This window comes from Meriones unguiculatus, chromosome 5, assembly GCF_030254825.1.
Source record: "Meriones unguiculatus strain TT.TT164.6M chromosome 5, Bangor_MerUng_6.1, whole genome shotgun sequence".
Classification (NCBI taxonomy): Eukaryota; Metazoa; Chordata; class Mammalia; order Rodentia; family Muridae; genus Meriones; species Meriones unguiculatus.
In genome coordinates this window covers 14,425,047-14,452,091 of record NC_083353.1, presented here as the reverse complement: position 1 = coordinate 14,452,091, position 27,045 = coordinate 14,425,047, and the positions used below count along the sequence as shown (strand labels likewise).

Here is a 27,045-nt window from a genome sequence, read left to right as displayed (position 1 = left end):
AGGAACACAGCCAAGCCATGGAAGCTTAGAACTAGGACGGTCCTGAGAGTTGCCTTTTTTACTGTTGTTTATTTTGTTGTTTTTTTTTTGTTTTGAAACAAGGTCTTATGTAGCCCAGCCTGTCTCAAACTCATTTTGTACCCAACTTTGACTTAGAACTTCTGATCCTCCTGCCCTACTGCCCAACTGCTGCATATATGTTCCTTTAACCTCCATACTACAGGTTTGTACCCCAGCCCAGGACAGGAGGATAACTGTCCAAAGTCACAAGTAGTACACATTGACACAGAAAAACCAACCACTCCTGCCCCTCACTGCAAAGCTCAAACTTTGGAATACAATATTTCTTTTTAAATCCACTTGAAGAGTTTTTTTTAGTCTAGTAGAAACAAAAACCCATGTGGTGGTCATCACTGAGAAAAGACCAGGGAATATGGAATTTCAGATGAGCGAAATTTGTGTTTCCAGGCCAGGCTCACCCAAAATGGCTGCAGAATAAATTATCTCTTCTACCATTTAAGAGGAGAGATGTGGTTTTAAAATTGACAATTACCATGCCACAACATGAGAATGATATACTTTTCACCAGAGGAATCACCTGAACAGAAGCCAGACACGGGCATGGACCCATTGAGTCCAGACCATCCGGTGTAACTTCTGATGAAGCAGCCAGCCTCCATCTTATGCTTAAAAGCAATCTTACAGTAAAGACAAACTAAGATCATTCCTGTTTATGATTAAGCCTCTGTTTCTCAAGGATTGGGCTATGCCCCACCTGTAACCTTAGCTACAAATGGCCTGTCTCGGGAAATGGTAACTATGTCTTTTTTTTTTTTTTTTTTTTTTTTTTTCAAAAAGTTGTAATGACTATCTTGCAACCCTGCTTTTGTTTCAAAAGGTTATTATGACTACCTATTGTTATGACTACCTTATTATGACTACCTTGTTACAACCACCTTGCAATCATGTCTTTGTTTCAAAAGGTTGTTATGATCAACTTATTATGCTTCCATTCTGCTCCATTTTCCCCCATTTGGAAACCCCCTATCCCTGAACTATGAAAACCTTGTCTTCGGCATATCCAACGCTAACCTCTGGAAGTCAACTTAGGTGGGGCAACCCATGTACATGAATATAAAAGCTTGCTTTAATTAATCTGGTCATGATGATCTGAGTTGGTGGTCTTTCCCCTCAAATCTTTAGGATGAACAACTTCCTCAGGTGAGCTATTGGTACATTCTTGGAGGGGTGGGCAGAGAAGCTTTAGACTCTCTTGGTTTGGTCAATAGTCCATTTGTTTATTTCAACCAGGTTAACAAAGATCCTAGTTTGGAAGATGTGTTTTTGGTTTGCTTTGTAAGTATTTGGTTAAAGTATCTACTTTGTTTGCTTTGAAAATGCTCCAGTCTAGACCAGTTGTTCTCAACCTTCCTAATTCTGTATCCCTTTAATACAGTTTCTCATATTTCAGAGACCCCCACCATAAAATTATTTTTGTTGCTACTTCATAACTGTAATTTTGCTACTGCTATGAATCCTAATGTAAATACCCGATATGCAGGATATCTGATCTGTGACCCCTGTGAAAGGGTCTTTTGACCCCAAAGGCAGAATGACCCACAGGTTAATAAGAACCACTGGTCTAGACATTTTGTTTGTTTGCTTGCTTGCTTTTGTATCTCTAAAGCCATTTTGGATTCTGTTTAGCTTGTTTTCAGGGTTTTTTTCTCTTTTGGAACTTGGAAGGCATTTTGGTTTTTGTTTTGCTTGTCTTTGTTTTCACTGTCTTTGAAATGTTCTGGTTTATTATTTGGCTTTTGTCTCCTGGTATTCTTCCTCAAATTCATAGTTCTGTGTTTTTCTGCTGTTTCTTCTGTGACCTGACCCAGACTTTAACTTAGGACTTTTATGACCTGCCAATAACAATGCTAAAGGGAAGAGGCACTTGTTTCTCTCCCAAAACACTGATATAAGGAACAATGCCAAACGATGCACAATGACCTCATAGGGAAACCAAACAAACATACCCCATTCCTGGGTTGGCAGGAACTGTCTTGGCTCACCCAGGAAGGCACATAATGAGAGATTGGCCACTCAGGGTCTTGAGCCCCTCCCATTTTTGTAAACAAAAAGAGGAAATGTTTGCTATCAGATTCTCTAGTTTGATATGTGATAATTCCTAACCTGCAACTAGTTAGAAAATTGGGAGATCTAAAAAATAACCTAAACCTTTCTGTCATTACTGTTATACTGCTGTTAAGAGACACCACAAGTTAAGGCAATTTATAAAGCAATTATAAAGTAAGCATTTGACTGAGGGTTATTTATGGTTTCAGAGGGTTAGTCCATGACCATCGCAGTAGAAAAGATGGTGGCAGGCAGGCAGACATGGTGCTGGAGCAGTAGCCAAGGGCTCATATCTGACATACAAGTTGCAGGTAAAGAGAAAGCAAAACTGGGCGTGGCATTGGCTTTTTAAACATCAAAGCCCACCTCCCATGACACACTTTCTACACGAAGGCCACGCCTCCTAACGGTTTAGAAATAGTTCTGCAAACCGAGAAGCAAACATTCAAGTATATGACCTATGGGGCCATTCTCATTCAAACAACTACAATTTACTACCTTTAAAATGCTTTGCATGCTTAACAAAGTCCTGGGCAATCATGTTTAAAAACATAAATCACAAAAGGCACCCTGCTCTAATTAAAACATAAAATATCTGTCAAAAATTGATAAACTTGGTAATTCTTAATAAAGTTATTCAAAAAACTCTACATCTGATTTAAATTAGATATTAAAATTGTTTACAATTTTATTTCAAAATAATGGATAAATTCTAGAATAGATATGTTTTGTTTCTGCATGAGGATATGTGTGGTATGTATACAAACAAAATTTAAAGATTTTAAAGATATTTTTTATTATTACTGCCTTTTTAAAAACAAATGTATAAACAAAGAGGTTTTTCAAGATTCTTAGTTTGGCCAGGCCTATATAAGAAAAAAAAAAAAAAAAAAAAAAAAAAAAAACCTAAAAATTTTTTATTCTCACTTTAAATAGTCCTAGAGTTTATAGATCACCTTAGTATATTACATCTTAATGATGTAGTTTTGAAAATTATTCATCTCTGTTTTTTGTTTAAAAAATAATAAAATTATGAATGGCAAACCTTATCCTGCTCTGGATGCCTTATCCTACTATTTTAAGGGGTTTTTTTTGTTTGTTTGTTTTGTTTTGTTTTTTTTCTGTGTAGCCCTGGCTGTCCTGAACTTTGTACACCAGGCTGGCCTCAAACTCACGGTGATCCGCCTGCCTCTGCCTCCCAAGCCCTGGGATTAAAGGTGTGCGCCACAACGCCTGGCTAGTCTTCTCCTATCTTTGGCGCCTCAGAAACACTAGTCAAAGTAAATACTTTTACTAACAACAAAATTCGAGCTTTAAAATAACTTGAAGTTTTAAAATAACTTTAATATTTTACTAGTAATTAATTTAAATTTGGTTAAGATAACTGTTAGATATCTAAAACATCATGTTTTCTATATTTTAGATATAGCCTCCTTAGCTTTCATTTAACATTTCCTCACTAAAATTGTTTTCTAAATTTTGTACTAATAATAATGTTAAGATTAAAGCATGTTGTAAAAGATCATTTTAAAAATATAGTTGTAACTTAGTTCAAAACCATATACCCTGAGATAAAATCAATGCTTGATTTTCTATGATATTCTCTCAAGGTTTGATTTGATTTTAGTATCCTTTTACTACACAGACATTTAAAATCTGTGATTTAATATGTTTACCACTGCACAGAGCTTTTGCTTTAGAATCTTAAGCCATTGTTTTAAACACACACATATATGTTAATATACATATATGTATATACATGTGTACATCTGTTTAGAGAGTGATGCCTATTTAGAATATTCCTAACTTAAAGAGTGATTATGAAACTTGTTTTGATGGACAAATATTTAAATCTGTTCATAAAATGTTGAGAGCCAGATAACCCAAGGTTTTCTCAGAGGCCCGGATGAAAGGACAGAAGGAACCTAGATCTGTGTCCTTGCCCAAGGGCAGGCTTAATGAGGGACAGTCTAGGTAGGGCTGAAGCCAGAGCTGGAGTGGAGGTTTCAACCCTGGGAACCTGGCTTTTCTCCCTGAAAAGATAGGAGTTATCAGCCCCACGGTGCAGGATGCCCCGTCTGTGATTCCCCTTGTGCAATAGTGCCTGATTAGCTTCCTGCTGACTTTGTCCAATTGTATGATGGCTTTCTGCTGACGCTGCCCTATTTTCCTCCAACAATTGCACATAAGATTTTGTACTTCTCCATAAACCTTCCTGGTATAAGACACAGCTAATGCAAGATCACCTAACCCAGCTTTTCTATCTTCTTTATCTTCTCATCTTCTTTCTGGTCCTCCCCATTAGGACCCTATCACTGAGGAATGACAGAGGAGGCCAGGTCAATACAATTTGATCTAGCAGATAAACAAAAGATGCATAATATTATAAAAAAATTAACTTTAGTAATTAAAAATCAAAATTAGTTGCAGAGTCTTCAGAAAAACAGAAGCCAGATATTCTATCAACTGAAAGAAAATGACATTACATCAAAAACTCCATTCTGATTAAAAGATCAGGACTGTATCCAGGCACTTCTAAGTCACTGCTAGGAGACCAGGGAGCTCCTCTTCTCATCTGAGAGCACATTAGTGCGCACTCACAGTGCTGCATGACACTTCCCTCCAACGCCACCAACAAGCGAGCCCTCCAAGTGATTAAGCATCTTGCTCACTTTTTATGTTTCTTAATTGTCCTTGTAACTAGATGTTTAAAATGCTTATGATATCCTTTTTTCTACCTGATATGTTTCTTTTTTAAGATTTATTTATTTATTATTTATACAATACTCTGCCTGCACGTATGTGTACACAGGAGAAGGCACCAGATCTCATTATAGGTGGTTGTGAGCCACTGTGTGGTTGCTGGGAATTGATCTCAGGACCTTTGGAAGAGGAGACAGAGCTCTTAACTGCTGAGCCATCTCTCCAGCTTCCCCTGATATATTTCTAAACAATAAAATAAATAATTTTGGTTTTAACAAAATTAAGATATTAAGTCCTTTCATTTGGTCATGCTTTTTTGTTGTGACTATTTGCTTACCCTGAACCCTACCTTATTCAAAATTAATGTTTGAAGGATTCAAGTTTTTTCATTGTTTTTATAAGTACATATATATTATAAATATATAAATATGTATATTCTCATTATTCAGTATAATTTGGACAAAACAAAACATTTACTTTTTAAATTAAACATTCACTCCATTTACTGTAGCTAGAGATATCCAAAGATTTGAGTTAACTATTCTTATCCAAATTATACAAAGGGCATCAGTCTCTAATAGCAACAACATTCATGATGATTTATACATTAAGTACTGATGTTTATTCATTTTAATTAGTATCTAAAATATCCTAAAGTACAATTAGCCAAGATAAAAATTAATTGAGCAATATTTATTTTTACTAATTAAAAAGGAAACATTGCTACATCGACTTATTCTAAAGTCCCATTTCTTTTTTCTTTCTTTTTTAAATTTATTTATTGTTTTATTAATTACAGCTTATTCACTTTGTATTCCAGCTGTAGTCCCCTCCCTTGTCCCCTCCCAATCCCTCTTCCCTCCCTCTTCTCCTCCCATTAAAGCTCCATTTCTAACAATTTAAATATAAGTAAGATAATTCATAAAGTACAAACAACTGTAAAGTCAGGGGGATCTATATAGTCAATCCCATTTAAACATGTAAGTTTTGGTTGTTTTAGAAATGTTTGGTTCATATTTTACCTTCACCACATTAAGCCAAACTGTGTTCTTGATTACTTTATTTTAGATATTGTCATCCAATGTCACATGTCAGTGTTTTGTCAGAAACAGACAGTGTAAAAAATTCAGATGTGGGTCATAATGAGTAATAAGTTTGATGTGACCTAGGAGTTTCTTTCTTAGTGGCCTTTGGCAGCTCTGCATCTGTTCTGAAGTCACTGTCGTGCCTACTGCTCAGCCTCATCTGCATCAGATCCTAGGAGTGAGTCCTCCGAGCTATGAGGGATTTTTATAATATTTAATCAATATATCGCATCTGCGTGGATGAAATGGGATGCTTGGCCAGAATGGGGATCTGTGAACAAAAACTCCTGAAGAGAAGCTGTGTCTGCACTGACTGGCTGGTTGGCATTTCAGTACTGCGGAGCAGCTGGAATGTTGCAGGTCCAGAGCAAGTTACTTTACCATAGGCTAGTTCTAGCCCACCTCCGTGTCAGAACTAACTGTCTTGTGACCTATAGGTAGAAACCTCTTAGAACTTATTAATGTAGCAGACTATTAGCTTTCACCAACCCCAAAGATAAGGATATTATCAGATAGCATCTTGGGCCTATAGAAAAGATCATCCCTCGTCTTGCTGTACCACTTCTCTGATCAATGTATTTTAAACTAGCCTTGATTTATGTCTTTCTTTGTTCTGTGAAGCTATAGAAAAAAATAAAATAAAAATGAAACCTTCATGAAAATGCTATAATTTTGGAATATGGAATTTAGGGCAGCCTAAATCTATGTCATTCAAAATAGCTCCAGAATAAACTATCTCTTGTTTCCTTTAAAAAAAAAAAAAAAAGTTCAAAGTAAAACATTACCTAAGCCACATGTTCACAGTTTTGATCAGTAAAAAGTACACTCTGAATACATATTTACCAAAATGTCACAGCTCTGGGCACTGTCAGCTTGGGTGAAAAGCTGAGTCTACAGATGAACACAGTTTTTGGTGCGTTAGTAATAGGCATTCTATTCCATGGAAAGCAGAGGTTATGGAGACAATGCAGTTTGGGGCCAAAATGATAACTAGAAAGGTTCACAGTTTAGGAAAAAGTAAAGAAGTGAGGAGTGAGGGGGAAGGAAGAAAGCAAAGAAAAAACAAAGGCCAGGCAAGTGGCAGGTGGATGGATGAGGAGGAAATAGGGAATTCAAGTACTTGAAAAATTGCCATTCAGTGAAGCCAAGACAGTGCAGAGCAGGGCATGACACATGACAGCAGGCAAGGGCAGGAAAGCCAGGAAGAGTGAGAAGCCAGGGAAGCCTGGGAAGCCAGGTGAGTGAGGGAGATGGGTCAGAGAAACAGGGATGTGTGAGAAGACTGACCCACCTCATCTGCGTGTGAAACATGGATTTCACTGCCTCATGACTGAAAGACAAAACAGACACCCACAAGGAAATCAATACCACTGCAGCCAGAACAGTGCACAGCATTCTGCGCCCACGACATCAGAGCACTGACAGCCTGCCTGGGCTCCCCTGCCAAGATGCTGCCTGCTCCAGTGAAAGCACACGGGACAGGGTTACAACACAGGGCTGCAGGATTCACTGCCGAACAAATGACTTCCTTTCCCAGGTCCTCAGTGTTCCACTTAGAGTACAACCATGAGACTGTGACAAGACAACACAACTGAGAACTAAGAAATGTGGGGCTGTCTTCACTGTCCCAGGGACAAGCATGAGGGGTAAATAAACATGGCTTCTTTGGCTGACTCTCTTGGGGATTGTGTATGTAGAGCTTATGTATTGTTGAGGTTAAAGTTGGGCCTTAATACCATATCCAGGGTGACTTTCAGTGCAGTAGGCAGATAGGCAATGACGGTGACCTCCTCTCTTGCAGAAAAGCCAACAAACCCACGGAACACATGGCTGCTCACAATTAGTACATTCACAGAAGCTACAGCAGACACCAGGGATGCCCTGGGTCACTGGCACTTCCAGAAGGCCCATCTAGAAGCTGTGCGCAGCTAAACAGGATTCACTCTGCTCACCAGGCTAAACCTGAGCAACACACCCTCTAAAAAGACTCCCTACAGTCTGGGTCAATTGTTCCTAGAGACTTAGAGAGAGGAGCATAACATGCTAGAAAACTTTATTCTCAGAGTCCAAAATAAGCTTTCCCAGTCTAACTGCATTAGACACGCTGGAGTCAGAAAGAGGAAGGAAATAAGGAATCAGTCTTGGCTATGTTGCCACTTCAAGCTGGTCCTCAGCTGAGACCCAGAAATCACTGTGCCTAGCTTTGAGGAAAGGGCATAAAGTTGCTGACTGATGGCTCAAATTTGGCTTTTATCTGTCATAAGAGAGCATCTTTAGAGTAAATGCAATGTATGTTTTTCAGGCTTCATCCCCCAGATCTCCCCAGCCCAAGCCATGCACAATCAGGCCCCAAGCTGTTCACTGATCCTTATCCTTTGGTGCCCCACTCCCAAGATGCAAGTGTTTGCCCACGTGTATTTGATCTGTGTACCTTCCTGGGGGCAAAGGGCTGAGCTCTGAGGACTGCATCACCCAGGTTCCTTTGCTCTTTGGCTTCTGGGTGAGGTTGGCCAAGGGGAGGAGAATACAGCTGAAGTTGTTAGCCCATAATCCTAGCAGTGGCTAGCTTCTGTGCAGGCACCATGTGTGGCACAGCTCAGCTGAAGGAGCCTGATCATGGCTCAAACGGCCACTGGCTGCAGCAAGAGCTTTCTCTGCTTGGTCTGCTAAGTCTAGGAATGGTTTTGTGTGCTCAGCACTGGACTCCTCACCAGTCCTTGCCTGATCCTTCCTGAAGCCTGCCCATACACCTGAAAATTGTCCTTTCATTAAGTACTGTTTAGTAAAGTCCTTTCTAATTTCTACTAGAATCTTAGCTAGCATAGGCTCCTGCCAAATACTTTTTTTGATGCTTTGGCTCTAGGTAAATAACCCCAGAGTTCAAGTTTTAGAGCAGTAGTTAATGATTATCTAATACATTAGGCATTTAGAATGTCTAGGGTAGAATTCTTCAGCATCTACCCCAGTTCCTTCCTCTCCTCACAGTCTGGAGTGAAATTCTGATTCGCTGACATCACCTAACTATGGTAGCTCAAGTCCAAAAGTTTGACTTTGGTTGAAATCAAGTGGAAAAGTGTGTCCGGTCCCCACTGTGCAAGTCCGGATAAAGAGACACTCACTTGCCATTGTTGAATATAACAGTGCAGTTAGGCCAGCAGTCATGGTTCACCAGGCCCAGGTTGGGGAAGATGCCCACGCCGACTGCCTGTAGGCCTCTCTGGTCACTGAGAGTGAAACCGTTGCAGTTGATCTACCCGAAGGACAGGAGAACAGAGTCAGTCAGCAGACCTGCTACAGAATGTAATTGTTGAAACAGTTGTGTAAAAGGTTTAAAAAACAAAGGGTCTAATGACTCTGGGAAAGGGACTGGTGGAGATGGAAACAGGGGCGGAAACACGGATAGGACAGAAACAGTAGGGGTGGGGAGAGAGCAACCAGAATAAATTATGTGCATGTGGAATTGACAAAAAGCAAAACTGATCAATTTTTTAAAGAGAGCCCATTCTAATTCTGAAGATGCTTAGTGTCTGCAAACCCTTTCCTGTTTTCTGCGTGATTCCAGATGACCTATGAGATGAGTGCTGTGAGGGGAGTCCCACACTTACCAAAGTCCTACCACTTTGGAATTTGTAGTAGTTCTAGCCCAGTACAATCAAAGGAATGTTGGCTCCTCAATTCCACATCTGGGTCTCAGGACTCCTTTTCAGTATTCATCTTGATTTACTTCTCAGTGCTCTGGTGTGTGTGTGTGTGTGTGTGTGTGTGTGTGTGTCTGTCTGTCTGTCTGTCTGTCCAAAGCAAATAAGAGCAAATACTATGAGCTGGAGAGGTGGACTCAGAAGGTGAATACAATAGATTTGAGAATTCAAAGCCAGCTGGGGCTACATAGCAAACCACTACCTTAAATGATAGACAGACAGACAGACAGACAGACAGATAGATAGATAGATAGATAGACAGATAGATATAAAAACAAAGAAAAAAATACAGTAGAAAAAAAAAACTGGCATTATTTGAAGTTTCTGTCCCTTCCAGACTTTTGGCCTTCTCTCCTGCGTCTGGTCTAACTGCTCCAGAAGCTTCTCAGTTGGATAATAGCGAGTCACCATGGCCTTTCTATTATGAGAAACTATACTGGAAGATTCTACATTTATTTTGGGATCATTTAGGAGTCTGACTCTGGGTTCAGAAGCAGAGGTGGCAGTAGGTATTCCTGCTGTGTCTGGGAAGCAAGAGGGCAGACTTCATATCTCTAGCTGCCTGGGCTAGCAGCCATTGCCATGGAAACAGAAGTCACTGTTCAGGGCAGCTGGGGCTTCCTTCCATCTAAGAAAGTCTGTTCTCAGGGGGAAGAAGGGAAGAGGAAGGAGACAGACGTGGAGGGCGGAGCAGGGGTGCTGGAGGGGAAGGCAGGCCATACCACACCAAAGATGTGTGAGATATACTGCATGCTGAACTGCTGGCTCTGCGGAGGCCAGTACTGCAAGAAGGTATCCACGTCCACGCGCAGTTCCTTCTGCTCCTCCTCCCCAAAGTGCTCCACGTGGTTCTGCAAGTCGTCCACCGACACCAGGCAGCCCTCCGTGAGCCCAGTGCCCTCTCTCTCCACCCGCCACATGATGCGGGCCGCCAGCCTGGGAAGAGACAGCGTTAGGGAGGCCTAGGCACTTATCATTCATTCACTCATTCAGCAAGCACCAGTGCCTAAGCATGCCAGGCGGTGTCAGGGCCAGACTTCTGTCAAAAGCTTCTTGCACTGTGGAAGATTTCAGTAAACAAGATCATTTTAAAGTAGCGCTGAGGGCTATGCAGAAAATAAATTAGAGTGACATGACGGAGTGGCGGAGGAGGGGAAGCTAAGGTGGTCAGAGCAGTGTGAACCACCAGATACAGGTGAGCAGGAACTGGAACGGACACAGGGTCTGGCTCTAGGGACTGAAGGAAGAGCAGCCATGCTATTCTGTAGCCCAGGGCAAACAGAGCAAGAAAGCCCAGGTGGCTGCAGCATAGAGGATGAGTAGAAGGTAGACAGACAGACAGGAGCCAGCTCACGTGGGGTATGGGACACAGAGACATGCAGCATCCTGAGTCTTGGGCCTAAGTCATAAGAAAACAAGGCAAAATGGGATAGGAGAGGACCCTGATGATCTTTGAGTCTGACATACAGGGCATGCTTCACCCAAGGGCTCTTTTGTTAACTGTTAGGTGGCATGTTCCCCCAAAAAATGAATTCTGTGTCCCAGAAACCCTTGCTGTCACACTCTCATGTGATGACTGGGGATTGGTGGTCCAGGCAGACCGGCTCCTGTAAGGAGAGATTTCTCCCCTTGCATGGCACAGTGCAGGCCTGATTTTTTTCTGTTTGGGTCAGAATTATACTTAGAAACATGCCCTTCTAGGTTCTCCAGGTACTCGGAAATCAAAAGGTCTCCCTCCACATAGAGCCCAGGGCAACACAGAGGAAAATAGGATTCAGGATAAGGTGTGGGAAATATCAGTAGCTTCTAAATCCCATGGACATGGTCCCAAGGAGAAGGGAGAACAATTTGTGACAGATTTGAAGTTAGTAACAGAAGTAAAAAATGGTAGCTGTGCAGAGAAAAGAAGCCAGGAAACGAATTTATTCTGCATCTCAAAGAATATGACTCCAGTAGAGAGAGAGAGCCTGGAGAGGCTGATGGACTCATCCTGTAGATTCCTAAAAGTTCCCAGATGAGGGTGCCATTCTTGATTGCCACACCCTGTGTGCCCTGCAAATGTTTTATAGTTATCACTATCCTCACCCACGTCTCCTCCAGGTCAGTCTGGATTCCTACAGGGCTGCCCACATCCTAGCACCAACACCTTCCGGAAGAGCCACCAGCACTTGGGAGCTCTCCATGGGAGCTCTCACCCTAGCCCCGAGGTTCCTAGCGATGGCCCTGTGTGGAGGTCTGCATCAGCAAGGCAGTGCCTGGGCTGCAGAAAAAAAAAATCACTGTAGAGTGAGCTCAGTGACTAGAAAAGAGACACATACTGTTGTGCTGCAGCATGTCTTGTCAGAGCCTCGCTTTTATTCTTGTTCTCCAGAGAAATCAGAAACCTTCATTTTTCAGTGTGTGCTTTTCCACATTTCAAGGTTTGGCAGACCAGTTTTTTAAATTAAATACTGAGGAGCGCTGTGGGGGCTGTGGGGGCCATGGGCCTCTCTAGGAGCTACAATTTGGAATCACTGTGTCCCTCAGTGTCCCTCTCAGCCCTAAAGGAGTGACTGGAAGAAAGGACCTGAGACATCTGCTCTCAGCTTGGCGTTCTGGGGCCTGGGAATGCTGACACCTCTGCCATCCCAGCCTGACATTTGAAAACCCCACGTTCTGTCATGGGAAGCCCCTCTAACCTGATGTTCTCATTGGGCACCTTCCCGTATCTCTTGATGGCGGAACACTCGTTCTTGTGGTTCAGCCAGGCATCTTTCTGGCATGTGCGGTCACAGTAATGGGCGAACTTGCACTGCCCACAGCGGTGGAGCTTCTCCTGCCTCTTGAAGCAGGTGTGGCACACAAAGTTAATGAGGCTGAAAGTGAAGAGAGGAAAACTAAATGAAGACAAGAACAAGGGATGGGGCCGAAGAGATCGCTCAGCAGTTAAGATCAAGCACTGCTCTTGCAGAGGAGCCAAGGTCAGTCCCAGCATTTACACTGGTGGCTCATGACTGCTCCTAACACCAGCTTAGAGGATGGCCTCAGAGGCCAGCCACTCTCATACGCACATACATAATTAAAAGGGTTAAAAAGAGAGAGAGAGAGAGAGAGAGAGAGAGAGAGATCATTTTTAAGAAGAAGGGATGCCTTTGACCATACCTTGTTACAAATAATGAATTTCCACAAACTAGGTAAGTCATAAAAGGGATCAGCCTAGAGGGACGGCACACCTAAAAGTCCCAGCACTCTGAAGGTGGAGGTGGGGGTGGAGAGTTTGAAGCCAGCTTTAACAATTCAAGGGAGAAAGAAGACAGATTTACTCTAGTTCACAGTTAAACGTGTGCCAGGAGTGGTGGTGCAAACCTGTAATCCCAGCACTCAGGAGGCAGAAGCAAGCAAATCTCTGTGAGTTTGAGGCCAGCCTGGTCTACAAAGAGAGTCTAGGACAGCCAAAGCTACACAGAGAAATCCTGTCTCAAACAACAACAACAAAATGCTTCCAAAGCTGGGCACAGTGGCACACACCTTTATTCCCCGCACTTGGGAGGCAAAGGCAGGCAGATCTCTGAGTTCAAGGCCAGCCTGGTCTACAAAGTGAATTCTAGAACAGTGAGGGCTATACAGAGAAACCCTGTCTCATAAACAAACAAACAAACAAACAAACAAACAAAAATAACTAATTCCATCTAGAAGAGACCTTTGGAATGAGATCTTCATTTTGACCAATGGGAGTCTAAAACTCAGAACAATAAAGACCATATTCTGAGCTGGAACTGGAACCCAGGCTCTCATCTGCCAGCAATGTGTCCTTTCCATATGCCCTGCTACGGTTGGAGTACAGCCTAAATATGTCCCCATAGTTGAATGTGGGAGTTGTAGCTCCCATTTAGAAGTATTAAGAAAGTGGAAACATTTAGACTATGTGTTTTAAGGAAGGGCCTTTTGGGAGGTAGGGTTGATCAAGACATCAGAGTGGAGCTAGTCTCCCAAGTATGCATTTGGACTGCGCTTGTAGCTTAGAGGTAGCATGCTTAGCATGTTAATGTCCTGGGTTCAATCCCTAGCAGCAGCATCATCATAATTCATAATAATAATAACCCAAATAGAGCTGCAGAGATGGCTCAGTAGAGAAGCCATTTGCTGTTAAACCTAACATGAGTTCAGTCTTCAGGACTATGTGGTAAAAGGAAAGAGCTTCTACAAATTGTCCTCTGACCTCCACATGCACGTGTGCGCATGCACACACACACAAACACACACACACACAGAGAGAGAGAGAGAGAGAGAGAGAGAGAAATATAATTTTTAAATGCCCCCAGATAATCTATTTTAAAAGAAGAAAGTTTAACAATAAAGAAACGTTTAACTCATGGATTTGGAGGCGTTGTCCATGGTCAGTTGGCCCCTTACTTTTAGGCCTGTGTCAAGAGAGTAAATCATGACGGGGTGCTCTGCAGAAGAAGCTGTTCACCAACTGGTGAGCAAACAGAAGAGCAGTGGTTAGGATCCTGACATCCCCTGACTGTACTTCCCAATGACTTTACTTCTTCCCATCAAGCTCTGCCTCCCACAGATCTACTGCTCCCAGTAGTGCCACAGGCTGGGACCAAACCTTTAACACCGACCGAGGCCTCTAGGGGGACAGTCAAGATTTAAACTGTAGGATTCTGCTGTGTCCTCCAGGCTCATGCCCATCACACAAAGCATCCAGTCCACCTTCGTGATAGCTTTTGCCAAATATTTCATTAAGACAGCCAGCATATCACTGCCAGAGGGTCACACCAGACACTCAGTTATCTAACTGGAAGTGTAGGCTTTACATTAGTCCAGCTGCTCTCAGTGTGGCTTCCAAACAGTCAAGGTCACTTTGAAGTATGCAGTCATCTTTTATACTGGTCTCCTGAGCTTGGAGTCTCCTGAAAGTCTGAGGGCCTCACAGGTTGGAAAAGAAGAGGAACTAGTGCCCACCTCTGTCTCAGAAACACAAACCCAAGTCAGGAAGGAATAGGATTGAGCTAGGAAGGGAGCTGAAGAAGGGCGGGTTAGATGTTGGCACATCATGCTGGCTGTCATTTGTCTCTCCACATCTATCTGCTCAGCTTGTTTCCAAATTGATATTCTAGAACATTCTAGTCTAATTTCCTCATATTTTAACTCATATATGCATATTTATATTTCATACATTAAATCTTGTATCTACATGTTGTACCAAAAAATATTACCGAAGACTATTCTCATCGGTGCCTATGTCTTGGATGTTAAATACTGGGGCTGTGGGTGTAACTGATTAGGAAGATATGCTTTAATTCTTTTCAGTAATCTTTAAGGTTGGTGAGCTGGCTCAGCTGGTGAAGGCACTTGCTTCTAGGCCTGATAATCTGAGTTCCATCCTTTGGTCCCCCATGGAAGAATGAGAGTACTCACTTTGGCTGGCTGTGCCCTCCAGCATGTGAGACCTTGTCAAAAGCAGAACAAAACCGAGCCTAGAATGCTTGCCTGGAAGCCAGAAGTATGACAGCCCCGTTTTCTCATTGTTGCCATGGCTGCTCATTTCTTGTCTACTTAAATACTAGCCTATGTAGCATCACAGGGATAAGTGCTCTGCTTTGTGACCAGAGCCAGCTTGAGTAGTTCAACAACTTTAGAAATGACTTAACTTGACTTATGCAGCTGAGGCTACATTGTATTAGGAGATGACCATATTCGTGAGAGTCTGTCAAAATAACTCTCAGGAGAAAAACCACATTTTTCAAGGATAAGTAATATTTAAACCCAGCCCATGGGAGAGAATGAGTTCCTGACACTATTAATGTCACTCTGCTATGCTTATAGACAGGAGCTTAGCATAACTCCTCTAAGAGGCTTTACCCAGCAGCTGATGGAAACAGATGCAGAGACCCACAGCCAAAAATTAGACAGAGCTCGGGGAGTCACATGGAAGAGTTGGGGGAACAATTGAGGGAGCCAGAGGGGTAAAGGATTCCACAAGAAGACTACAGAGTCAACTAACCTGTGCCTCTGGGGGCTCACAGAAACTGAAGCACCAACCAAAGAGCATGCATGGACTGGTCCTACCCCACCCCGCACCTCCCGCCACACAGATGTAGCAGAGGCACAGCTTGGTCTTTATGAACTGAACAACCAAAGCGGACTCCTCTCTGAATCTGATGCCTCCCTTTGGATCCTTTCTCCTAACTGGCCTGCTTTGTCTGGCCTCAAAGAGAGAGGATGTGCCTATTTCTGCAGCGAGTTAATGTGCCAGGCTGGTTAGTACCCATGGGGGACCTCCCCTTCTCTAAGGAGGAGAGGGGGGAAATGGGAAGAGGGGTGTGTGGGAGGGTAAGTGAGAGGGGGGTGGGCTGCAACCAGGATGTAAAGTTAACAAATACATTTTCAAACTATTTAAAGGTGATCTTTTGAGGTTCAGTCCACAGAGATTACTTGAGACATCACTGGTCAGGGGGAAGGATGTACTATTGTTGGCATTATTTAGAGTCAATGGCATGAGGTGATTTTAAACAAAGGTTGACTCTTGGTTTCACTATTTTTGTTATTTGTTGTTTTGTTTTTAAGGAATTGTGTCTTTGTGTGTGCACCTGTAGGGGCATGTGTACTGGATTCAGGTGGGATGGCATCAGGTCAGTTGGGGCTGGAGTAGCAGCATTTGTGCACCTGATGGGGTGCTAGAAACTGGATGTAGGTCCTCAGCAAACATAGTACACACTCTTAACTGCTGAGCCGCCTCTCCACCTCGTATTTTGTTTTTTGACACGGTCCCATATAGCCCAGGCTAGCCTCCAACTCACTACATAGGTGACCTTGAACTTCCGATTGTCTTGTTTCAACTACTAAGTGCTTTTTCTGTACCAAAATGCCTTTGCCACCTGCACCAAGCATGAACTGGATGTCCTGCCCTGCACTTCTCTGGTCCACACAACCTGTTGCTTACTGGGACAAGGTTTCTCAGACTGGCACAGAAGGAAGGATCGTGCCTTAACTGGCAATTACCTCCAGGTGCCTATGAACTGACGTAATACTCTTTGAATAGAGCCCAGTTCTAAAATGATCTGCTTGCCACAAAGTGTAACTATATTATATCTCTAGAAATAATTCCAGCTGCATGGCCCAAATGTCTTCAGAAGAAAGCTGTGGTAGATCCCTGAGGTTCCCACAGGCAAATATCACCCATGGCTGAGCAACAGGGAAACACAGCCGCTTGCTAAGCCTTGAATCAAAATACATGCCAGCTCAAGAATATTTCCTCACTTTGCTGCTGAGTTTTAACTGTCAACCTGACACAAGACAGAATACCTGAGAAGTGAGTCTCAGTGAAGAATTGACTAGATCTGATCAGCCTATAGGGATGTCTGGAGAACATCTCATTATTAATTGATTTAAGGAGACCTAACCATAGTATCTGATACCATTCCTTAGGCAGGGGGTCCAGACAGCTAAAAGAGGAGCCATCTAGCTGAAAGCAAGATGTGTTTACTCTTTCTTTGTGCTTGACTGATGTGATAGAGTTGCTGCCTTGATTTTCCTGAAATGATGGGCTTTTTAAGCCAGATAAATCCTTCTTCCCCATGTAGCTTTTGTCAGGTGTTTTTGTCACAGCAGCAGAAATGAGAATTGGACACCCATCCTTTTATCCCATGAGCCTCTCTGCAGAACACCTCACCATAAAAAAACCATTCATAAAAACAAATGTTATCAACTTGGAATGATTGTTTTCTCATTGTGAACTCAAATGTCAACCACCAAATATTCCACTGAACTTCCCATTATGATTTAAATTCTATTTTACACTCTTTCTCAGGCCTTGAGCTCATGTGAAAGTAAAACCAGAGAATGTAAAGACGGCTCAGTGGCTAAAAGTGCTTGCTACTTTTGCAGACATTCTGAGTCCAGCTCCTGGCAGCCACCTTGAGTGACTCACAACTGCCTATAACTCCAGGGAATCCAGCACAGCACTTTCTCTGGACCCTATACAGAGAGAGAAAGGGGAGAAAGAGAAGAGACAGTGGGGAGAGAAACATACAGACAGAGAAGAGAGGGAGAGAGAAAGAGATGATAGATAGATAGATAGATAGATAGATAGATAGATAGATAGATAGAGAGATAGAGAGAGATAGATAGCTAGATAGACAGATAGATAGATAAATAGATATTGATAGATAAAAATAGATATATGTTGATAGATGATAGATAGATAGACACTTCAGTTTTTTATTGTCAAGGTGAGCGAGAGTTAATGAAGTAACAAGAATAATAAGTATGAAACAGGTGCAATGCCACTTGCCTCTGGATCAAGCTCCACAGACATCAGCCTGTCCTGCCCACCCCATGTCTCATGATGAGGTTGGGCCAGGAACTGATTCTTCTGAGAACCAAGAAGCAGTGTTAGAGAGCCATTTTTCTGAAACATACTAACATACGGCAAGCCTGAGGGTCTCCCTCTCCAAATATGGCTAAAAATAGTTGTTCTTCAAAACCCATTCTTTAAAAATGTGCCAAGATACAGATAAACCCAAAGTCTTCTCCTAAAACATGCCAAAGGGCTCTTTGGTCTACAGGATCTGAAGAGGGAGCTGATTTGGAAGGGTATATTCTAGATGCTTCCCTCAAATCAGATGTGCTGAAGGTTGTCCCCTCAACTAACACGAGGAAAGAGCTGAGCTGAGGAAGTCACTTCCGAACCAGATCAGGGGACAGCTGAGACTAAAGCTTTCTTTCTAAAACTACATGAAATATGTTCCACAGAAACATCAAGAAGCAGATGAATCCAGACGCATTCTCATAAGACACATAAAGGAAATACTGAGCCTAAAGTCTCCACCCACAAAACAATCCAGGAGGCGCCTAAACCTGCAGCACAGGCACCTCAAACCTAACAGGAGAGCCTGAAGAACAGTCACATGTATATGGGATATGGTGAAAGAAAGGGGAAATAAGAAAAGAGGAAAAGCAAGCTCAGCAGGTAAAGGAACTTGCAACCTGGGACCTGAATGGTAAATGAGAAAAAACTCCTGAGAGTTGTCATCTGACCGCTACATCCAAATAGTGTAGTACCTCTGTTACAAATGAAAGAAAGAAAGAAAGAAAGAAAGAAGGAAGGAAGGAAGGAAGGAAGGAAGGAAGGAAGGAAGGGGAAGGAAGGAAGGAAGGAAGGAAGGAAGGAAGGAAGGAAGGAAGGAAGGAAGGAAGGAAGGAAGGAAAGAAAGAAGGAAAGAAAGAAAGAAAGAAAGAAAGAAAGAAAGAAAGAAAGAAAGAAAGAAAGAATTTAATTTGAAAGAGTACAATAAAAAAACAAAACCTGAGTTCAGCTCATCAACATCACATAAAAGCTGGTCACTGCCTGTCTTTTGCCTCGGCGCTGAGGAGGTAGGATGGGTGGCTCCCAGGGCTCACTGGCCAGACAGTCTAGCTGAAATGGTGAGCAGATTCCGTGAGAGACTGTGCCTTGAAAACTAAGATTGAGAAGGCATGTGAGAGGGCTCAGTGGACAAAGGCACTTGCCAAACAAGCCTCACAACCTGAGTTCTACCTTCAAAATCCACAGTAGTAGGAACAGACTCCCAAAAGTTGTTCTCTGGGAGTGTCTTCCATATGTGTATCATGGCACGAATGCACCCACGTGCACACACAGAGAGACACACAAATAAAACATTAAAAAAGCATACTGCCAATCCTCAATGTTTTTCCACAACAGCTCTCACAGGGTGAGATACACACACCCATATTCATACCTGGATGCTTCCTGTCCTCCAGCTGACACCCTCATTCCCAAGTTCAAGTCACATCCTCAGAAAAGGGACCTCATTTGCCACTTTGTTCTGGGTTTAAATGGCAATTGCTGCTGGCCTATAAACCCAAGCACTGGAGAGGCAAATGCAGCAGTACCAGAAATTTCAGGACCGTCTGAGCTACAAGGTAAAACCCAGACTCAAAATACTAAAAAACAGGGCCAAACATGGCAGCACACACCTGGGATCCCAGCATTTGGAGGTAGAGGTGTTACGACCAATAAAATGATGATGTGCACATACTTTATATGAAAGAGGTTTATTAGATGGAGATGAAGAGAGAGAGAGTGAGACATGATAGGGGGAAGGGAAGGGGTGCTCCGACAGAGAAAGAGGAGAGAGCAGGAGACAGAGAGTGAGAGGGCAAGAGAGAGAAAGTGGCAGGTTGATCCTTTTATGGAGCAACTGAACCATGCCTGCCAGGTGTGGCTACCTGATGGTGACACACGATGACATCACAGGTTGCTAGGCAACCCAGAAGCAGGCTGCTTATCGCTACATTCACACAACCAACAGTGGCTGATTGGTGAGTCTTCTGGTTGGCATCAATTCCTGGCTATTTGATTGCTACATTCCTACACCCAACACCAGCTGATTGATGAGTCTTCACTTCTGGTTGGCACAAATGCTTCCTACTGCTCTCACCAACCTACATCCAAACCCTTCATCTAGGACCTTCTTCTCCCTTGGGTAAGATTTTCCCTTTACCAGCATGGTTTCTCTCCCTCCCCCTCTCACTCGCCTATGGAAATCCTAGCGCTAGGTAAACCATTTCTGTTACAGGCAACTGTGCCCTTGGTCTCTGGCCAACGCTGACAAGCTGTTGGAACAGATTGTACCACACTACTCTACTGAGTCAAACCTTGCTCTTGGGATGCCTTGACAGGTTATTGACTCCTACCTGACCAATGGGAATAGTCCATTCGTCAATTCCTCCAGATTCTCCTCTGGGATGTCTTCTGGAGAATTTCAGATTTCTACACCTAGTGCCTGCTTTAAGGGCCTCTAAGCTTACACAATTCTGTAACCAAACTTGGCCTCAATTTCCTTAGATGACAGATCCAAAGCAAAACTTCTTTAATTATTGTCAGTGATTGAGTAAATGGAGTTTCCCTCAGGTAAATGGAGGTTCCCATGTTCAAGTCTTCTCTTCTTCCATCTCTGTTTGTTCTCTTAAAAGTTTTAAACGTACACCTAAAGGAATTTTCTCCATAACCTACTTAACTTTGTCTTCTGTCTATATACATGTTCCAGTATCCTGCCAGACCCAGTGCTAAATCCTACATCCACAACAGTGCTAAAGTAGCTACCACAAGTGTTCAGTCTGACCTCACAGACTTCTATCAAGCTGGACCTGCACTTTCCCTCCCAGCCATGGATGTTCTTACAGACCCTGGACAGCATCAAAACAACCTGTTCTTCCTGGACTTGGCCAGCATTTCAGCCTTTTGACCTCCCTGCAGCGCCCCCAGTGTCAATAGAAAGTAGCTAGAAGAGAATCTACACCCAATATTCACTTATTATTAACAAAAGGCTGGAATGGTGTGCTTCAGGCCCAGGACAAGTAGCTCCAGGTTCTCCCCGCATCATTCAGTTTCTACCTGCCGCCTTGCAACTCTCTACTGGCAACCCTCTACCCTGAACTTTCCAGGGCAGGGGCTTCCCCTCCTCCTCTTGACCATGTAATCAGGACATTTTGTTGCTATTATTTCTCTCTCTCTCTCTCTCTTTCTCTCTCTCTCTCTCTCTCTCTCTCTCTCTCCCTTGCATGGCAACCAAGAGCTGCTTCCAATGAACCTACATTTATATACTTTTAACTTTTCTTACATGAGAAGCAGCCCAAGCTCCTCATTTTTTAACTATAGAAAAAGTGAAGAATGTTAGTATTTAGGCAGCCTGTTTCTGGGTTGCCTAGCAACCTATGATGTCATCATGTGTAGCCACACCTGGCAGGTGTGGTTCAGTTGCTCCATAAAAGGATCAACCCACCACTTTGTCTCTCTTGCCCTCTTGCCCTCTTACTTTCTCGCTCTCTGGCTCTCTCCCCTTTCTCTGTTGGGGCACCCCCCTCTTTTCCCACTATCATGTCTCACTCTCTCCTTCTCTCCCTCTTCATCTCCATCCAATAAACCTCTTTCATATAAAATCTGTGTGCATCATCGTTTCATTGATCCTAACTAGAGGCAGGCAGAACAGCCGCTCAGGATTGCTTTCTACAACACAGATTTCAAGGCCATCCAGAGCTCAGTAAGACTTGTTTCCAAAAGCCAGTGATAAAATGTCAATTATTTTTAAACTCTGTGTGAGTTTAGACATACAGCTCACACAGTTTGTGTGGCATGTTAACATATCGTTTCTCTATACCCAAGGACGGCCAAATAAAAAGCATAATTCTAAATCTATTACAGCTAGTTTCAACTATTTTAAACATTGAGGAGAGAAGCCTAAATAATTCAGCAAACACTTATTTCATTTTCTGAATTAACTGCTCAAGAATTTCTCTAATCCTGTTATTAAATTATTTCCATTTATAACATCACTTGTCCTCCACCACCCGCTCACCAGCTGTTATCAGATTAAAAGTCACTTGTGCTATGCAGGACTAAACTCTGACTCTCCCACAGAGAATACACTGACTAAAAGCTCAGATGCCCCAGTGGGCCTAAGAAAGCTCATAACTGATTTCATTGTCCCAAACAGCCTGACTGACAGCAATCTTCTAATACTAAATAATATTAATACACCGACATGAGCAAAAGGATGAAAGTGGCAAGGCTTGGAGGCCGCTTGTTGGGAGAGCATTGAGAAGTGATCACTTGAAAAGACAGCGGAGAGCCTCAAGCTTGCCCTGTGACCCTGACTTGGGAAGGGTGAATATCCCTTTAGGTCTCAGTTTCCTTATCTGTCAGAAATAAACAGATAACTCAATGGGTCTCTACTTCTGTGCTGAGAACCATTGAAAAGCAATGAAATCTACTCCCTAGCTCAGGCTCCATGGAGTCCAGATGCTAAACTAACTCTAAAATCAAGGCATCTGGAACTGATGATGATAAATAATAAAATTATTAGTCTTATTGTTATTATTTATTATTAGTGGGGAATAATTGACAGATTGAGAGGACTGAGGGGATGGCTAAGTAGTTAAGGGCACTCATTGTTCTTGCAGAAGACCAGAGTTTGGTTCTCAGCATCCATGTCAGACAGCTTACCATCACCTGTAACTCCACTTCTGGGAAACCTGAAGCCCTCATCTGGCCTAATGAACAACTGCACTCATTTGCTCATCACACTTTCACACACACATACACAAACTAAACCATCAAGAAAGAGGCTTAAAACTTAGGTATCACTGCAAAAAAGAACACCTTAAGGGCTGGGATACTGCAGGCAAAGTGCTTGCCCAAGTAGTATGAGGACTTGAGTTTGAAGCCCATGTCCCATATGAAGTTAGATGCCAGAGCATACATCTGCAACCCCAGCTCTCTGAGGGGGTGGAGACAGGAGAATCCCCAGAAACTCCCAGGCCACACCAACTGCCAACAAAAGACCCCGCTCTGCCTTGCTGAGCATCATGCGGAACTCTGGCGGGTCTCTGAGTTTAAGGCCAGCCTAATTTACAAGAGAAGTTCCACAACAGCCAAGGCTGCACAGAGAAACCCTGTCTTGGAGAGACAAAAAAAAAAAAAAAAAGCAAAACTTGAGGTTGCAGTCAGGTGCAGCCATGTACACCTTTAATCCCAGCAGTCAGGGAGGCAGAGGCAGGTGGATCTCTGTGAGTTCCAGGCCAGCCTAAGCTACAAAGTGAGTCCAGGACACCCACGGCTCCATAGAGAAACCCAAAAAAAAAAGAAAGAAAAGGAAGAAAGGAAGGAAAAAAAAGAAGGAAGGAAGGAAGGAAGGAAGGAAGGAAGGAAGGAAAGAAAGAAAGAAGAAAGAAAGAAAGAAAGAAAGAAAGAAAGAAAGAAAGAAAGAAAGAAAGAAAGAAGCCCTGAGGTAGCCTGTTGATCTCCATACACACTGGTGATGGCATGTTCACACTCACACATGATATGCACATAGACACAAGGCTAAACACAGATGTTCAGATTATTAAACGGGAAAAAAGTATTCTACAAAAGCTGTATTGTGTATTAAAATGAATGAAATGAGCCAGAAGAAAGAGCCTGACATGTTATTAATGAAGTTCTCTACAGAAAGCCGGATGTGGTGGTGCACATCTTTAATCCTGAGTTAAGCAGAGAGAGGCAGATTTGGATCTCTGCGAGTTCCTGGCCAGGCCAGGCTAGGCTACATAGTATGAGCCATCTTAGAAAAAAGAGAATATTTTTACTAGAAAACCCCACTCAACTCCAGAGCCTTGAGACAGAATCTGCCTACCTTGGCTCTGAGGACTTTAAGGTACAGTGGTGGTGGCAGAAACACACACACAAACACACACACACACTCACACACTCACACATACATACTCACACACATACTCACACACACACACACACACATACTCACACTCACACACTCACACACACATACTCACACGCACACTCACATACTCACACACTCACACACTCACACACACATACTCACACAGACACTCACACACTCACACTCACACACACACTCACACACTCACACACTCACACACTCAAACACAGACTCCTCTGAAACACTGTTAGTGTCACTCGGGCTCCTGGTTGCTCCTTGGATGGTGGTGAGCCACATGTCCTGGATCACGGCCTTTTTCCCTGGAGGTCCCTGGAGGTGTAGCGAGGAGGAAGCGGAGTTTAAATGCTAACCAAGTTATCTCTGAAAAGCAGCGCCCACCTCCAACAACAGCTGACTCTGTAGTACTCACCCCGCCAAGCTTATCAGAGGCTGTCTTAATTCAAGCCACACAAATGCCAGACAGGTCACTCAACTGTGGCTCAGAAAATGCTGTCATTCCAATGCAATCACTATGTAGGTGGGTTGTGTTTAAATAAGGACTGAGTCCTGGTCTAAAAATGTGATAGTTCCACATAGACAAGGTTGTAGGGACATGAGAAGATAATTTTAACAGACCCCTCTCAAGCTGGAAAGAGTAAGCCATCTTCTACTCACGTGCCACAGAGAATCACACTGTGTCCCTGCAGGAATGTTTGATTTTATGAGAAATAAGAACCCATCAAATGTCTCTTGATTGGAAAACAGACAAGTAAAATGTTGTGCATACTTATGGGGTGGGACACTTACAACAGTTAAAATGATTATCCCCTGTAGAGCAATGTGGAACGCTCCACAGGGAGCTAAAATAAACAGCTCTTTGAGGATATCTAAGATGTATCAGTGCCTGCAAGATGGCTCCGCAGGTAAAGGTGCCCATTCCAAAGGATGAGGACCCGAGCTCAATCCCTGGGACCCATATCAGAGAGAGAGAAGAAACTCTAGAAAGCTGTTCTCTAACCTCCCATGTACGCAATGGCATGAACACACCTACACACCCACAATTTTTACTATCACAAAAACAAATGAGGTATTTAAACACTTACTGTTCCCACCAGTATAGTATCAGAAACATTGTTTAAGGGAAAAAAGCAAGCTCTAATCTGACCCCTGATGCATGATATCATTTCCATAAAAGCGAAAAAGACAAACTGTAGCTCTCCAGAACACTCACTGCAAATCAGTGTATGAAATAACAGAAGAGCACTCTGAGAAAAGTTGATTTAACGTAAAGCACAAGTTACTCCTGAGGTAGACATTTGGCAAAACTCTAACATTTGGAAGTAAATGTATAATTAAAACTAAATTTTTAAGGTTTCAACAAGTGTTTTAACAGGTTTATACAGACTTTTAGCCTCTTTTGTATAGCCTAAGGAAATAGAGGTTTTGTAAGAAAACATTTCCCGCTGCTCACATCCGCCCGCCCACCACTAGCACGGCCTCTCAGGCAGGTTCTCTGTGACTGGGACAAAGTGCGTAAAGGCCCAGCTCAGCTTTGTCACGCTGATGCAGCCATAGAAAGGTAGAGACAAAGACCCCTTGCAGAAAAGGAATGCCAACAGGCAGCCATCAGAAGTGCAGTCTGAAGGGCCAGAGAGATGGTTCTGTTGGCATAGGCGCTTGCCGACAAGCCCGACTATCTGAATTCAGTCCCTGGAGCCTACATGGTGGAAGAGAGACAACAGCTGAAGGCTGTCCTCCAGCCTCAGCTCATGCACTGTGGCACGCATGTGTTCTACACTGTGGCACGTGTGCGCTCTGCACACATGCACCTATAAATAAACGTAATAATTTTTTAATTGAAATTAAGCACCCTATGAACTTTATTCCTTCCCCTGATGATTTCAGGAGCCAGAACTTGAGGGCTTGGCACCAGTCAAACCAGCAGGGGAAGGCCACTCTCTGCTTCCGTACCTGTCAAAAACCACCGCAGAATAAGCCCGCTCAGCAAAGATGACATCCGCAGCCCAGAATTCCTTCGTGGCCTTCAGACCTCTGCCTTTGCCCTCAGAAGTGAAGACCTCCACATTCTCCATGCTGCCGATTGTCATCCTAGAGTCAGTCAGGCCCGCGAGGTGGGTAGCTCACACTGAGCCAAGCCTCTTGTCCTTGCTGCTCTTAAGCACCTTCATCGTCCCAAAGAGCAGGACTATAAATGGACAGGCCACCTCCCCTTCCCAACTTCTCTCCAGTCCTGGGCCCTCACCCCCCCCCTCCACCACTGTTTCTGGAAAGAAGACACAAACAGTGACCTGTCAAAGATCACATTCATCACCCAGAAAAGACCCCAAGACAGATAATAACCACAGGCTACTGTGGTCCTGGCGTGGAGCCTGCCAGGTTATGAAAACCTGTTTAACATACTTCCTGCATGTGCTGCGTTCTAAACTGCAATCATATTCAGCTTGAGTTGAAATCAAGAGCACTTAGTTAGCAGGATATTTTTAGCCTCCAGATGCCCTGTCAATCAAAATCAGACAACTGGAGTGAACCAAGAGAAGAGGCAAAGTAATATGGCTGCTCTGGGACTCATCAGCTGTCAGACACAGACTTTCGGGCCCCTTGACCTACCCCACCCCAGTTTCTACCCATGGCAAGAAAGAAACAGCAGAGACTAACAGCCTTTTGTCATATACAGACCAGCACTCTTAAGACTCAAGGGGCATCCTTTCTCTCTGGTGGCACCTGGGTCTCCACAGCAGTCCACCCCACGGCAGGGAAGGCAGAGTATCCCTGATGGTGCAAGAGAGTTGGATACAGAGAGGGCAGGTTTTGAAAACAACACACCCATCTCCGAGCCCTTTCTGCCGAACTCCTGCAAGCATGTGTCCTCTGCCAGGAAAATATCAACTTGTTCTGTCCTTCCTCTCACGCAGGAGGGAGGACGGTAGAGGCACGATTCTAAAATCCCCATGAGCTTAAGGCTGCTCCTCAGCCAGTAGGCTGATCTCACCGAGGTCGACAGAAGGCTCCTGCAGGTTCTGCACTGGTTTAGCAGCTATGTAGTATTTTTAGTGTCTGGGTATGGGTAGATTCTAGATTGTTATGGTTTGAGTGTGACCATCAAAGTTCAAGTGTCGGAAAACATAACTGAATGAAAACACAAAAACAAAAAAGAAAAGGAGGACATGACTACTCTCAGAGTATGGAGATTTTTATTGTAGCTGT

The 27,045-nt window shown here is 43.3% G+C and overlaps 1 protein-coding gene across 2 annotated transcripts in view; it reads right to left on the bottom strand.

Moving 5' to 3' along the window:
- Nucleotides 1-25,935, bottom strand: part of Smyd1 (SET and MYND domain containing 1) — a 40,002-nt gene extending 14,067 nt beyond the window's left edge. Inside the window, exons 1-5 of one of the 2 annotated variants that reach the window (XM_021658966.2) lie at nucleotides 25,792-25,935; nucleotides 12,292-12,468; nucleotides 10,336-10,549; nucleotides 9,035-9,165; nucleotides 7,207-7,245 (exon numbers count right to left, since the gene is read on the bottom strand). In XM_021658966.2, coding sequence (XP_021514641.1) covers nucleotides 7,207-7,245; nucleotides 9,035-9,165; nucleotides 10,336-10,549; nucleotides 12,292-12,468; nucleotides 25,792-25,928 — 698 coding nt within the window. In that variant the 5' untranslated portion in view covers nucleotides 25,929-25,935. The remainder of the gene's footprint in view (nucleotides 1-7,206; nucleotides 7,246-9,034; nucleotides 9,166-10,335; nucleotides 10,550-12,291; nucleotides 12,469-25,791) is intronic. The other variant, XM_021658967.2, reaches the window with a different exon arrangement.
- Between the last annotated feature and the right edge of the window lie 1,110 nt (nucleotides 25,936-27,045).